A 13,813-nucleotide genomic window follows, 5' to 3' on the forward strand; every position below is an offset into this window, starting at 1 on the left:
CCCGACGACCACATATACCAAATGGACTCGCATGTGTCCAATGGGAGTGGCGAAAATAAACAAGAGTGCAAGTAGGACGTAAAACGAAGCCATGGTTCTAATTAAGCCCTAATTTTATTTGCTGTATCAAGCAAACTTCAAGTGGTGCTTTTAAGCGTTTATCTCTCCGCAGGTCTTTAAGTATCTTAAATGCACAAGAGGCTCTAACGAATTCCATGCTAGACCTCAAGTTGGTTTGCCAAGGAAACTTCTTCAGCATAAAAGAAATAGCCTTGCTAAAAGCTTATATATTATGGCCTCTTACCAAGTTTGCCACTGAAATGCAGCCAACCCGATGAAAAGGACATCTCAAAGGAGCTGGAGGTGGGGCTGGCGATGATGGGGAGGTGGGATGGTGGGGATGAGGACAGCCTGTCAGCGAATGCGGAAGCCATTCGTCAGTGTGCAACGTTCATAAAAGCGCGAGTACAAACAGATGGCCCAAATGCAGAGGGGCGGGGCCAAAAGGGGGGCACAAATGGGCGCAAGGGGGGGTCTCGGCAGGGGCGGTGGGGGCGGTCACATCCGTGTCGAAAGCGCTGACAGCTGTGGGCTGTTTGTCAAATGGCGCGCAAGGATGGCGAAAAGGACACTCCGTCCACGGTATTGGCATGTTGAATTAGCCAAGCTCATGAAATTAGCTGCGACACCTAACTCATGGCCCTGTCCCAGTTTTGCACTGAGAAAAATACCATTGCTAATGATCAAATGCAATTCGTATATTACTTTGATTTTTTAATATTTCTGTAAGTTTTAAAATTAGTTCAGACAGTAATTTAATTATGCTTGATACTTCCTAAAACCTTTTCATACTAAAAGCAACTTTCTAACCAATTTTCCTGAATATTTTCCTGTGTAGGGACGCCCTAGATGGGTTTGGCATTACGGAATGCGGCTCATTGGCCTGTCTATCGAGTCCTTGCCGCAATGGCGCCGCCTGCATTAAGATCGAGTCCAACGATCTGGACGAGAATGGCGAGAAGGCGGAGAAGTGGAAGTGCAAGTGCCCCACTGGGTACATGGGACCCACCTGCGAGATATCCGTGTGCGAGGACAACCCGTGCCAGTACGGTGGCACCTGCGTACAATTTCCGGGCAGCGGTTACCTCTGCCTGTGTCCGCTGGGCAAGCACGGCCACTACTGCGAGCACAGTGAGTACTCCTCCATCCAGAAGACCCATTAGAAATTAGCCTTAAACTGGTCTATAAACCAGCAATATATATTTTCTTTATATTTCTTTTTCAGATCTTGAGGTGGCCCTGCCTTCCTTCTCCGGCAGCGTCAATGGACTCTCCTCATTTGTGGCCTACACGGTGCCGATTCCACTGGAGTATTCGCTCGAGCTGAGCTTCAAGATCCTGCCGCAGACCATGTCGCAGATTTCGCTGCTGGCCTTCTTTGGGCAGTCGGGCTATCATGACGAGAAGAGCGATCACCTGGCGGTGAGCTTCATCCAGGGCTACATAATGCTCACCTGGAACCTGGGAGCCGGACCCCGTCGCATTTTCACCCAGAAACCCATTGACTTCCGGCTGGATGCTCCACGAGTTCCCTACGAGATTAAGGTGGGCCGCATTGGGCGACAGGCTTGGCTTTCGGTGGACGGAAAGTTCAATATTACGGGTCGATCGCCCGGAAGTGGCAGCCGAATGGATGTGCTGCCCATTCTGTATCTCGGCGGTCACGAGATAGCCAATTTCAATACGCTGCCACACGATTTGCCACTGCACTCGGGTTTCCAGGGCTGCATATACGATGTGCAGTTGAAGGCGGGACAGGTCACGGTTCCCCTGCAGGAGACGCGTGGGGTCAGAGGTCGGGGCGTGGGTCAGTGTGGAACCAGGGAATGCCATCGCCACGCCTGCCAGCACGATGGCGCCTGCCTGCAGCATGGAGCAACCTTTACGTGAGCGCCTCTCTTGATCTCTTTATTTAGAATCCTCATTACATGTTCATTATTCATTCCTTGTTCACATTAGTTGCATCTGCCAGGAGGGCTGGTATGGCCCACTGTGTGCCCAGCCCACGAATCCCTGCGACTCCTTCAACAACAAATGCTACGAGGACGCCACTTGTGTGCCGCTGGTCAATGGCTACGAATGCGATTGTCCCGTAGGACGCACAGGCAAAAACTGCGAGGAAGGTAGGTTCCCTTGCAAGTTTATATCCATGTCATAAGCATTATAAAGGGGTGCAACTCTCAGCTATATAATATTAACACCTCACTGCCCTTTAATCCGCAGTAATTCGTTCCCTGAGCGACGTATCCCTGACTGGCAGACGCTCCTATCTGGCGGTTCGCTGGCCATATCTATATGATGGCGGCGACAAGCTGGGCGCCAAGCGCTCCCAAATGGTCAGCTACCGGAACTTCACCAAGAAGCTAATGCCCCCGAAGCCCATTACCACGCCGAGTACCCACTTTGTGATGAAACTGCTGAATGAGGTGGAGAAGCAGCGCAGCTTCTCGCCAGTTCCGTTGATGGGTTCGAAGTCCTTCGAGGAGCACCATCGAGTGCAGTTCTTCTTCATCGAATTCCAACTGCGTCCGCTCTCGGAAAGAGGCCTACTGCTTTACTTCGGAACCCTGAACAACAACCAGGACAAGAAGATTGGATTCGTGTCGCTATCGCTGCAAGGCGGAGTGGTGGAGTTCCGGATTTCCGGGCCCAGTAATCATGTCACGGTGGTGCGTAGCGTGCGCATGTTGGCCATCGGCGAGTGGCACAAGATCAAGATGGCGCAGCGGGGCAGATGGTTGACCCTGTGGGTGGAGGGCAGCGCCTCATCGGCCTTGGCTCCATCGGCAGAGGTGCTCGTCGAGCCGGACTCACTGCTCTACATTGGCGGGCTGAAGGACGTGTCCAAGCTGCCGCACAACGCCATCTCAGGATTCCCGATTCCCTTCAGGGGATGTGTCCGTGGATTGGTGGTCAGTGGAACGCGCATTGTGCTCAACGAAACCAACATTGTGGGTGAGTGCAGTTGATGATAAGAATCTACTTTTAGACACCTTTCTATATTACTTAAAACCCAAAATGATTTACCCTAGATAGTGGAAAGTATATAAGTATCTATTGATTCATCTGCCCATTAGAATCGCGCAACATTCGAGACTGTGATGGCACCGCTTGCGGCGGAGATTCCTGTGAGTCCGGTGGACACTGTTGGCTGGACGAGAAGCTGCAGCCGCACTGCATCTGCCCGGAATACGCGAAAGGAGATCGATGCGAGTACTCGGAGACCTGCAAGCTCATTCCGTGCAAAAACAATGGAAGATGCCTGAGAAGTGGACGCTGCTCGTGTCCAAATGGATGGGGTGGCTTCTACTGCGAGATCGGTGAGTGGCCAAAAATGGATAGCAAAGTAGCAAAGCAACCACAAGTTCAATAACCATAAGCGTGGCTTATGATTCAGTCAGTTTTTGAAGAAGCCATAATAGCAATATATCTTATTAATGCGGAGAAAAACAAGTTTCATAAATCTTCGCACGGCTTCAAGTTCAATTCGCAAAAATGTGTCACGAGTAAAAGTTGGTTTTCGCAATTCCTACAGAAGCTTAAATGATTTTATTATTATTTTCTGCTTTTTGATCTCTTTTTGTGCGCTGTGTTTAGCGGAGTTGTGGGGCAAACAAGTTTCGCAGCCCCAGAGTAGAACAACATTATTATTATAATTAGAGATTGACGGCAGCAGAAAATAACCATTAACAGCAGCATTTGGATTCTGGATGGTTCAGTGCACAGCGGGGTCAGGAAGTTGGTTGGCCAAAAAAAAGTAACACAAAAATTAGCGATCTGTGATTCACAACAAAAGCAGCAAAGAGCACTATAATCAGAATGGGGATAGAGTGGGGGAATAATTAAATCTGGCCATGATTCAAAGTTGAGTGCTCTCGTTTTTTGGATTATAATAATTTTGCATAATAAGCTAATTTATTCTCATATATTTAACTTATTAGCTAAAACGGGAAATGCTCCCTAAAAGTGTAGCATTTCTTTCCACTTTTAATAGTCTCTTGCTATTCTAGTGCCATAAACTTTAAACGTAATTTTCAATTATCCAATCAGTAATTTCCAACTTTTAATATCCCCTCGCAGTGCAACATTATTCAAAATTATAATGACACCAAGCGAAACATTAATCAACCATCTGCGAAACAAGCTTTTGATTATATGAAATCGGCAGATGCGTTTTTGCTATTTCTTTATCCATCGGATGTTTTATGTGGAGATGGAGATCCAGCTGTCTGCCTTTCACTTATTAGCAAATTGTGAATTAACATGCCACACAAGCAAGTTTAAGTTGAGATTGAAATTGAAGAAATGCAAGTCGGTGAAGGGAAATTGTAAAGAAAATGGAACTATGAGGAAAAGCTTGGGCTATATCAACGAACATCGAGAACTTAGGGAAAGCGAACAGGTGATAGACAAAATGACCAGAAGGGGAAAAAACAGCAGGGAAAAGTGTAAAGAAAATTAATAACCACACGATAATAAAGATTAATCTTTGCTGCAAGCTCTAGAACGATGATTCATAGGCAGAAAAAACTGGAAAGTGAGTGAAGTTGTAAAAAACGCTGACAAATGGGAGAAGTACTAAAGTGTGCACTGTGCAAAGATGAAATTGAACATTTGATAAATAATATTGCTTTGTTCATTCTGTTTGTAATTAAATATCCAGCTCGTTATCAGTTACTGCGCTTGGAGCAAAACTTTCTTTTCAAAAAACAGGTACTTGGTAGTACATTAGAAAACAGTCTAAGTGCCAGATGGTGGTGGGCTTATAAACGAGATCAGGGTCTGCAGATGAAGATTCCGATTCAGATTCAGATTCATAAAGTGAAACAAAAGACGCAGACGAAGAGGAACAATGCAGCTGGAGCGGCGAGCTGATGCTGTAATTTAATTATGCGCCGCATGCAACATGTTTAATGCAACGCCACTCGACTTCCCCCACCCCTACCCCTCCCCCTACCCCACCGCAATATTATGTATGTCTTACGACGTTTTTTCTGATTTTTCTAGCCATGAGCAAGCCGACGACGCCGAGCTTCCGTGGCAACAGTTACCTGATCTTGCCGCCGCCGCGAATTCCGATGAAAGACAAGCGGCGGGGACCCTCCCTCTACGTCCGCCCCCGCGAAGCCATCCAAGTCTCGCTGAACTTCTCCACCATCGAGCCGGACGGACTGCTCCTGTGGAGCGAGCACGAGAGGAGCAAGTTCCTCGGCCTCGGCCTGGAGGCGGGCCACCTCAAGCTGGCCAGCAATCTCCTTGGCAGCACCAACGACACGGTCCGCGCTCCGGCCAGCGGCTTCATAGCCGACGGCGCTTGGCACTGGACCAGTGTACTGCTGGACCGCTCCAGGCTGGAGCTGCAGCTGGATGGCGAGGTGATCTTCACCGAGCGATTGCCCGAGGCTGGACGGCCTCAACTGGGCTCAACTACTCCGCGAAGCACTGTGGCGGGCAGGCGCAGAAATTCGAGCAAGGAGCCAACGATTAGCTACGAGGACGTCTTCTACTTGGGTGAGTCTATACCACGGACCTATTGTTATGACCTTTATAGTACATATATACACCTTGTAAAAGGCCATCCATATATGATATTATGTGTATGATCTTAAGCCTTTTAGGTTGTTAATAATGACATAAACTTATAATAATGATCGGCTTACCGGTTTCTGATTTGTACCACTGATCCGAATAGTTTTATTAGAGTACTTGTACTAGACTTCACTTGCACTTTAAACAAACAATTGCACAATTAGAGACTTTCAGTTCACTTTAGTTGGTGTTGGTTCAGTTGTTTTGTTCTTCTGAAGGGAAAAACCGGAGCAAAAGCCCAGAGGTCCATTTGATACCCTAGCACAGTGGAGTTAAGCCGATTTGGTCAAATAACTATTTGGCCTATCATATATGAGTATTGTTCGCCGCGACGAACATTTCAAACTTCGATTCCAATCGCAAGTTGTTTTTGAGTCGCGATCCGAATAAACACTGACTTAGGCTGGGCTGCCAACTCGTTTGCTTGACACAGCTGTTGGTTCGATAGGTATTAAGCTACAACAGCTGTTTAATTAATTCAATTAATTTAATACCTTAATATACGAACTCTTAACAAATCAGTTAAGTACTGATTATAATTTTGCAATAAAACTTATAATAATTGAGCTTATTCTTTAACTGCTATTAAAGAAACAAAGTGTGCTGTTAAGTGATTGCTAACAGACTGATGTTAACTGCAACATATACAGCCTTTCCAACACTGACACAAATTCAAATAAAATTCAAAATGACAAAAGCTCATTTACTTTTCTTTGCATCCCAAACAGGCGGCTTTCCCAACTCGGACTCGGTGAGCAGGCGCACAAAGGGTCGCTTCTTCGATCCCTTCAAGGGCTGCCTGCAGGACATCCAGTTCGGAGCCGAGCCCACAGCGATTATCAGCGACTTCTCGACGTACCAGGGCGAGAATATTGGATCCTGTGATCTGCACGGCGATGAGCCGCTTACTGTATAGAAAACGAAAGGAAACGAAATCAAAGGAAATGGCAAGGTCGGAGTAACGAATCTATGGAGCACTTTCATCAATCTGGACTTTCAGGACTCGCTAACCTCTTGAGAATCCGATTGACGACGCGTTATATAGAGAGAACTACTTGTAAGCTAAGTGATAAGCGAGTTTATATAGAAAGTGGGCGAATGGGGAATCCCCTAACCCGAAATCAATATATACACACACAGTTTTTGGGCAAAGCTATCGATAAAAGACAGACGAATAAGACGAGAAATGAACGTAATTTTGTAAATTTTATAGAAATAAATGAAAAACGAAAAAAAGACAATGTTTAGACTTAAACCGTGGAAACAAACGACAAATTAACTGGTTTATCAAAACAATACCAAGAGCAAAACTAAGACAAAATTTTAGATTAGGATCTAAATCTAGAAAATACCGATACCGGATACAGCTATTAACTTCTCTTACGTAAGTGATATTTCATGTGGAATTACGATTATGGATGAACGATCCAAAACGCAACTTAACTTATCAATATGTATATTGTTTTTGTTGAGCCAACCTTTTGTTATGCAATCGTTAGCATTTGTGTTATAATTCGAAATCTCTCCTTATTTCCCCAACTTTCTATACTCAAACTATCTACAAAACTGCCCTCAACAAGCTTCTGCCATTTTAAGTTTTTCAACTTTAAAACCTAATTTAATTTAGCTAGTTGGATATTCTACTCCTTGTTATCTCTGTACGTTAAATAGCATAAACACTCCTGATTGAAGCCATTTAGTTGCCTTGTAGTAAGTTAGCGTATACTCTCTTTAATTTATCTTGAACTAACTCAAATCGAAGTCGACTACTCTAACAAGAAATCAAGACGCGTCGAAAAATCGATGCAGTCATACAATATAATTATTCTTATAAATGGGAAACCAAGTAGCGAAAAGATACAAACAAAAATATATATACAACACTTATACAATACGAAACCAAATGGAAATTGTAACCAAAACTGTAAGTTAAGTATGTATTTATTTCGAGAGACATCTTAATCAGTTATAATTTTAAATAAAAAATGGGAATTAGAAAAGTTAATAAACTAAATACGCCTTCTGTTTTCTTTGGTGCAATGGGAAGTGACTTTGCTACTTTTTCTTCAAGGTCTTTCCGCCGACGATAAACTTACACAACTACTGAAACAAATCTACAAATAGAAAAGTCATCTAGTAACAATTTAAGCAACCTCCTTTATAAAGCCAAGGGATAATATCTTTGGAACCCATAAACAAATACGATTGTGAGCTCATTGTCGATTCAAATCGAATGACTGTATATACATATATACGGAGTCATATATATATAAGTATATACGATGTTTTCATTTATTATAATTTATAAATGTTAAATTTAAATACATACAGACAACATAAAAATTATGATTTGGAAAGAAATAAGCATCGGATCATAGATGTTTGTGGAACGATTTAAACAAGTAGTTTACGGTATTGTGTTGTTCGATTTGTTTTATTTATTTATTTTAATTCACTTTACTTCCTCCGCTTAATTGCATACTAGATGTAAGTTTAATTTTTATGGATTACGATAGTTTCTCCGTTCTCGTTTACGTTTAAAGATAGTAGCATTAAATCTTCGATTGTTGCTAGAATGTGGAAAATAGTTTAACGCAAGGCGAAATTAAAAAATTTTAAAGTATGCATAATTGGTTTTCTTTTTTTTGTGGTTTTCGTTTTCTTTCATTTTCATATGTGTATATATAATTTATATAAATTGCAACTATCACACGTGTCCGCCGCGAATCGGAGTCGAATCATCCGCGTCCGTATCCGGATCTGGAGTCCGGTCTCCGGAGCCGGAGAGACACACACATTGCCACAAACCGAGGCGAGCGAGGATCTTCAGCCGCTGGCCTGAACATTTGCTCCTTGTGGTGTTTGTTTGTTTTATTTGGAACGCTGCTGAGAACAACTGCAACTGGAATCTTCCCCTCACTTAATGCTCTTAATGCTCAGAAACTTACACCAAATGTAATCTTTACAATTATTCTTTGCTCGCTTAGATGGTTTTGGGGGCTTTCATTCTTTTTTATACAATACGATTTCAAACTTTCTACGACACGATGAAATCTCCAAAAAATCTGCGCTTTCTTTTCATGTTTTATTAATTTGCGTTCTTATTTGAAATGGTTTATGTCGGAATTATACTGATATTTTAGCTCAATTGCGGGGGTGTCAGTATTCTTGTATATTTTTTGGACAGATATCGAGCGTAATGGGGAAATCGGGTGTGGGAATTTGTAACTAACTTTTTTTAATTGCAACTTTCGTTTATGTTGGGAATGGGAACTCCTTTGTTTAATGTTTATAATTCTTATGTGGTCTTTATAATTATTGGTTTCTTGGCTCTCAAATGAAATTCGTCCCCTGGGAGAGCCGGCTTTAGGTATTTCTTTCTGATTCTGTTGAATTTTTAAATAATTTTTTTATTTATAATTATCAGCATAAACTTTTCAAATCTCTCGTTGGAAATTTCATTTTCTGCAAAACCAAAGGAGTATGTTAGTAATAGAAGCGCCTTTTCGCCGCAATAGACTAACCTACGAAGGGACATCACTTGCAGCAGTTGTTCGTCGGTCGATTTGTTTCGGTTCCAGTCGGCCTTATACTGGTTCCCTGATTGTTGGCGCCATCGTTCTTAGGTAGTTTCTTAGCTGTAATTGGGATAGTGATTAGCACGTTTCCCCAGCGTTTCTGGCGGTTCTTCATAGCTTACCAATGGCCAAGAAGATGTCGTTCACATTCATGCCCGTCTTGGCGGATGTTTCCATGAACAGCAGCCCGTTCTCCTCGGCATATTGCTTCGCTTCATCAAACTCCACGACGCGAATGTTTGACAAATCTGCCTTGTTGCCGGCCAGCGCAATGACAATGTTTGGTGAGGCCTAGAAAACGTTTGGTAATGTATTTTATGTATTGTAATGTAAGTATCGCGTGAACAAATGTCCCGAATCAAGTTCAATGCACCCACTGAGGCACTTCAAGAGCAACAATAAAGAAACGCTCTGCACGATATGGCATTGACCTTGATGGCTTGCGGCGGAAGTAATCAATGGTTTCCCCGATGACACTCACTTGTTTATGCAGTTCCTTGACCCAGGTCTTCGCACGCTGAAAACTGTCCTGATTCTGTATATCATAGACGACAATAGCGGCCTGCGCTCCTCGATAATACATGGGAGCTAAGCTGTGGTACCTATAAAAGGAAATAGAAGTACGTCAGTTGAAGGTTCTAGTTAGGTTTAGATTTATCCCTGGATACTTACCGCTCCTGGCCAGCCGTGTCCCAGATCTCGAACTTGACGACGGTGTCCTCTATGCAAATGGTCTGTGTCAGAAAGGCCGCACCTATCGTGCTCTCCTGGTACTCGTGGAACTGTCCCTTGACGAAGCGCAGCACCAGGGAGGACTTGCCCACAGCGGACTCGCCGAGGAGCACCAACTTGAATTGGCAACTTTTGTTCTGCGAGGTGCCATTGGGCCGCTGCGCCGTTCCAGTGCCGCTGGCACCGCTGCTGCGTGGAGTGGTTGCCATGATCGGTTTGGGTTGGATCGGATGCGAATGCGGATGCGCTCTTCCTCCTCTGAGATGGCAACTGATAATTGTTTCTACGGACGGTTAGTGCAACTCACTCCCTCTTCTGCTGAGTAAGCCTTTCGGAAAGATAGCTGCTGAGTGTGGATGCGGAATCTGTAAAATACAAAGCATGCATATGAGTATAATTCAATCTTTAAAAATGCAATAGTCAACGTAATTAAGTGCTTCTTGTTAGTCTGCAATAATGGTACGTTTTTCGGGCTTCAATTCAGTCCCTTAAGAGCATGTAGATGTATAAAAAACCCACATGAAACCATCAGAGGACTGTGTGGCGCCTTTGTTTGTTTAATGACGGCCTCGACAAGCCCAGTTCAATATGTACATACATATCCGACAATATGCAAAAAAAGCCGCCGTTATCCATCAACAAATGAAACAGAGGAATGGAGAATCGTCTGCCAATGGTCGCCGATAAATCCGATTGAATTTGAAAGCAGTACGCCCTACAAAAACTCACATTAGCTTATTTCCATAGTTTCACACATTTGAAAACACAGCATTACTATTCGTGTCACTTGGCAACATAATAGGACTGATAAGCATGAGATAAGAAAATCAGTGAAAGCAAGAGTACCCCGCTAGAATGTTCAATGTTACGAGTTGTGTTCAGAAAATTCCTTGCGTGACTGCTTCAAACATCCACAAACACAAACACAAACATTGTTAATTGCATGTGCAAGTACAAACCCATCAGCAACTAAAAATACTTTGGCAAACACAAAGGGGAAACCTTATAAACGCTGTTTAGGCGCAATTATTGTTTTTCCCTTTCTTCGTTGCCGATAAGGGGTTTACAAGTAATCGAAACTACACATTTCTTATCGCTCCCTTGGGTGGGAAATCTAAGTTATCGTAAATAATATTTATTGCAGCTCCTTTACCGGCTACCACACAATTGATAATTCACACACTTTCTGCGGAAAAATATTCAAAATAAATTCGAGGGCGGGTTATTTACAGTGAATTTGTATACATATAAGAATACATATTACATGGGACGCCTCATATTATTCAGTGGAAATGCGTATGGAATTCACAATATTTTTGTTATCAGCGCCACTTTTGTGAATCATACGCCCCGTTGGCCACTACACTACAAACCCACAGATACGTTGATCCCGAAACAAGATATCGTTCCACATTATCATTAAAAAGAAGTATCCTCGTAATCTTCACAAATTTAAGAAGTAAAACAAAACTTAGCGTTTCAATGAGTTTTAAACTAATCAAAATGCGGTTTAAAATCGTTCACATGCTTTTCAGATACTTAAATATTCGTTTTTATGTCGGATGATGGGAATCTCCGAATTCCGACTGAAATTAATTAACACATTAAAGCCAGACTGTACAGTGGAGATAAATCTACAAAGATCGGGGGATGGAATTCTACACGAGTCTTATTTACTTTGTGGAGAGATGTGAGCGCAGAGCGGAGAGATTTCATAGAGTGAGGGCGGAAGCTGTGATAAAAATCAATGCAAAATAAATTAACGAAGGAGAGACGTGGAGAAAGTAAAAGCGTGACAAAAATGTACGCTGTTGTTGTTGGTGTTGTTGCTGTGCGGCGTTATTAAATTAACAAGGAGGGAGAGAGCGAAATATGCAGGCCCTCTCTTTGCCATTAAAAATGCAGTCAGTCAACAATTGTTTGTTTCTTCGTCTCCCTTCCGACCCATTCAATTGTTTTTTTCCAAAGACTTTGGCGCAAAGTGCACAGTCACAATCACACACACAAAAGCCAAACACATACCGTCTCTTTTCGAAAAACCGCACTCTCAATTGCGATAAAGAAATTTCGCCTACAATTACTTTTCATTATCCAGCGAATGACGTATTTTGCATTTGGTGGCGGTGGCGTCTAAGCCAAAACGAAAACTGCACTTTAAATTTAATTAAAACCACCAGTGTGTATTAGTAAACCAATACGACATTTTCTATGAGAAACAGACAGCTGTCAGTAAATAACTCACCGCTAATTGTATAATTTAAATTAACTCTAATTAATGCGGTTTACTAAACTTTTAAGTCACTTCGACAATAGAACTGACTTTCGCGCCCGTCTGCGGAAAATTCAATAAAATATAAAACAACGTTCAGGAAATTACGGCTCTTTTAGAACAGCTGACGATGCGTCATTCACGCGTACTAATACAAATGCAAGTGAATCAAAAGAGAGGATGAGAGCAAGAACAACAACACCACGCAGCCACAGCAATTATCAATCCAATAGGTGTGGAATTAATTCATTTTAAATTTCAAAGATATTAAATTTAGACATAAAATAAGGAATAAATCTAATTTTACAACAGCGGAACGTTATGCCAATTATAAACAATTTTGTCCATTATATTAATTTGACCCTATTCACGTGCGCTAGACTGTGGAATTGCCTCACTCGAAAAGTCAACAAGTGCAATTTTCTCAGCACGCATATTTGAAGCACGTCGCCTAGAAAAGGGAGAATACAATTAACGTTATATTTACGGTCACACACATCACTCGGTAAATATGTATGTAAGTATAGCATGACAATTGCGGTTCTCCCATTTGTGAAGCGAGCAAAAAAGCCTAGAATAAACAAATAGAAGGATGCGATTTTGTTTACATTTGGGCTTTAGGAAAACATCAGAGACCAAGACTGTTCTTTTTTTAAGAACTTGCACGATAAGAGAACGAACTGCCGATAAATACACACACATACACACCCGCATTCTCTCCTAACTAAAGACGCAAAACAGACTGAACAAAGAACGACGATTTTTGCTCTGTTCTGGCGGTAAAGCTCTGATAAATCGGGTGATAATACGGACCAAGATCCGATTTTGTCCGCATTACTCCATGCCAAAGTGCACCTGCAGTGTTCTTTATCCCTCGACAATGAAATTCGAGCACTATCTAAGACCTTGCGACCCACTGTGCACGCTGCACTTGGAGCAGGTCGTACGACCGTCTCGCTCTAGCGCCTGCTCTCATGGGCAACGCACCCAAAATTCAGGGCCATCTATCGCGCTCGCTCTTACACTCGCACTATGGCGGACAGGGCGAAAAAAATTTTACACAACTTTCTTAATTAATTACGGGGGGTAAGCAGCGAAAACAACAACGCAAAAGCACTCGACTGACTACCGAATTACGCACTCTTCTTAACACGGCACTTGGAAACCAGATAACCATTTGCATTTACGTTTTTTTTCTTTTCAGTTGTGTGCCCCAAAACAGCCCCAAGAAACGAAACGAAACGAGCACAGAGGGAGATAGATAGCGACTGACTCGCCTCTCGCAAAATTATCGTCGCGTCGCACGTCTTGTTTTTGTCGATTGACTTCCTGGGCGACGTCACCACTGACTTTCCAACGATTTTCCTTTTCTTTAGCGGTCTTGCCTGGCTAATGGCCAGGGAAATTTTTGCCTGGTTTATTGGTAAACTTAACTTACAACTTTCTTGGAATTTTTTGTGTGACCGCAGCACGACTGTTGGAATATGCCAAATATTTTCTAAGCTCCGTTGATAAGCAGAGGCTCCAACCAACGATACATATTTCTATCGATTAGTGGGACCAACATATCGCACCATACATATAT

The 13,813-nt window shown here is 42.8% G+C and overlaps 3 protein-coding genes across 6 annotated transcripts in view; 1 reads left to right on the forward strand and 2 right to left on the reverse strand.

The window, feature by feature from the left end:
- Positions 1 to 6,042, reverse strand: part of LOC120450134 (MKRN2 opposite strand protein) — a 49,650-nt gene extending 43,608 nt beyond the window's left edge. For both annotated transcript variants that reach the window (XM_039632982.1, XM_039632973.1), the window contains exon 1: positions 5,721 to 6,042. The gene's annotated coding sequence lies outside the window, so the exon portion shown is untranslated. The remainder of the gene's footprint in view (positions 1 to 5,720) is intronic.
- Positions 1 to 8,565, forward strand: part of LOC120450099 (protein eyes shut) — a 37,005-nt gene extending 28,440 nt beyond the window's left edge. Inside the window, exons 7-13 of one of the 2 annotated variants that reach the window (XM_039632896.2) lie at positions 899 to 1,191; positions 1,286 to 1,946; positions 2,020 to 2,183; positions 2,284 to 3,015; positions 3,138 to 3,380; positions 5,068 to 5,571; positions 6,378 to 8,565. In XM_039632896.2, the coding sequence (XP_039488830.1) occupies positions 899 to 1,191; positions 1,286 to 1,946; positions 2,020 to 2,183; positions 2,284 to 3,015; positions 3,138 to 3,380; positions 5,068 to 5,571; positions 6,378 to 6,565 (2,785 nt within the window). In that variant the 3' untranslated portion in view covers positions 6,566 to 8,565. Of the gene's footprint in view, positions 1 to 898; positions 1,192 to 1,285; positions 1,947 to 2,019; positions 2,184 to 2,283; positions 3,016 to 3,137; positions 3,381 to 4,140; positions 4,493 to 5,067; positions 5,572 to 6,377 lie in introns of those variants that run through there. The other variant, XM_039632904.2, reaches the window with a different exon arrangement.
- A 473-nt stretch (positions 8,566 to 9,038) lies between these two features.
- LOC120450194 (ras-related protein Rab-5B) lies at positions 9,039 to 13,776 on the reverse strand. Of its 2 annotated transcripts, none has more exons than XM_039633071.1 (6): positions 13,667 to 13,776; positions 9,900 to 10,324; positions 9,709 to 9,829; positions 9,350 to 9,518; positions 9,174 to 9,287; positions 9,039 to 9,114 (listed from the first exon to the last, which is right to left on the reverse strand). In XM_039633071.1, the coding sequence occupies exons 2-5, from the start codon at positions 10,166 to 10,168 to the stop codon at positions 9,187 to 9,189; spliced, it is 660 nt and encodes a 219-aa protein (XP_039489005.1). In that variant the 5' UTR covers positions 10,169 to 10,324; positions 13,667 to 13,776; the 3' UTR covers positions 9,039 to 9,114; positions 9,174 to 9,186. The 2 variants fall into 2 exon arrangements, with proteins under 2 accessions (XP_039489005.1, XP_039488997.1); XM_039633063.1 differs by lacking the exon at positions 13,667 to 13,776 and adding an exon at positions 13,416 to 13,563.
- Between the last annotated feature and the right edge of the window lie 37 nt (positions 13,777 to 13,813).

This window comes from Drosophila santomea, chromosome 2L, assembly GCF_016746245.2.
Source record: "Drosophila santomea strain STO CAGO 1482 chromosome 2L, Prin_Dsan_1.1, whole genome shotgun sequence".
NCBI classification, from domain to species: Eukaryota; Metazoa; Arthropoda; class Insecta; order Diptera; family Drosophilidae; genus Drosophila; species Drosophila santomea.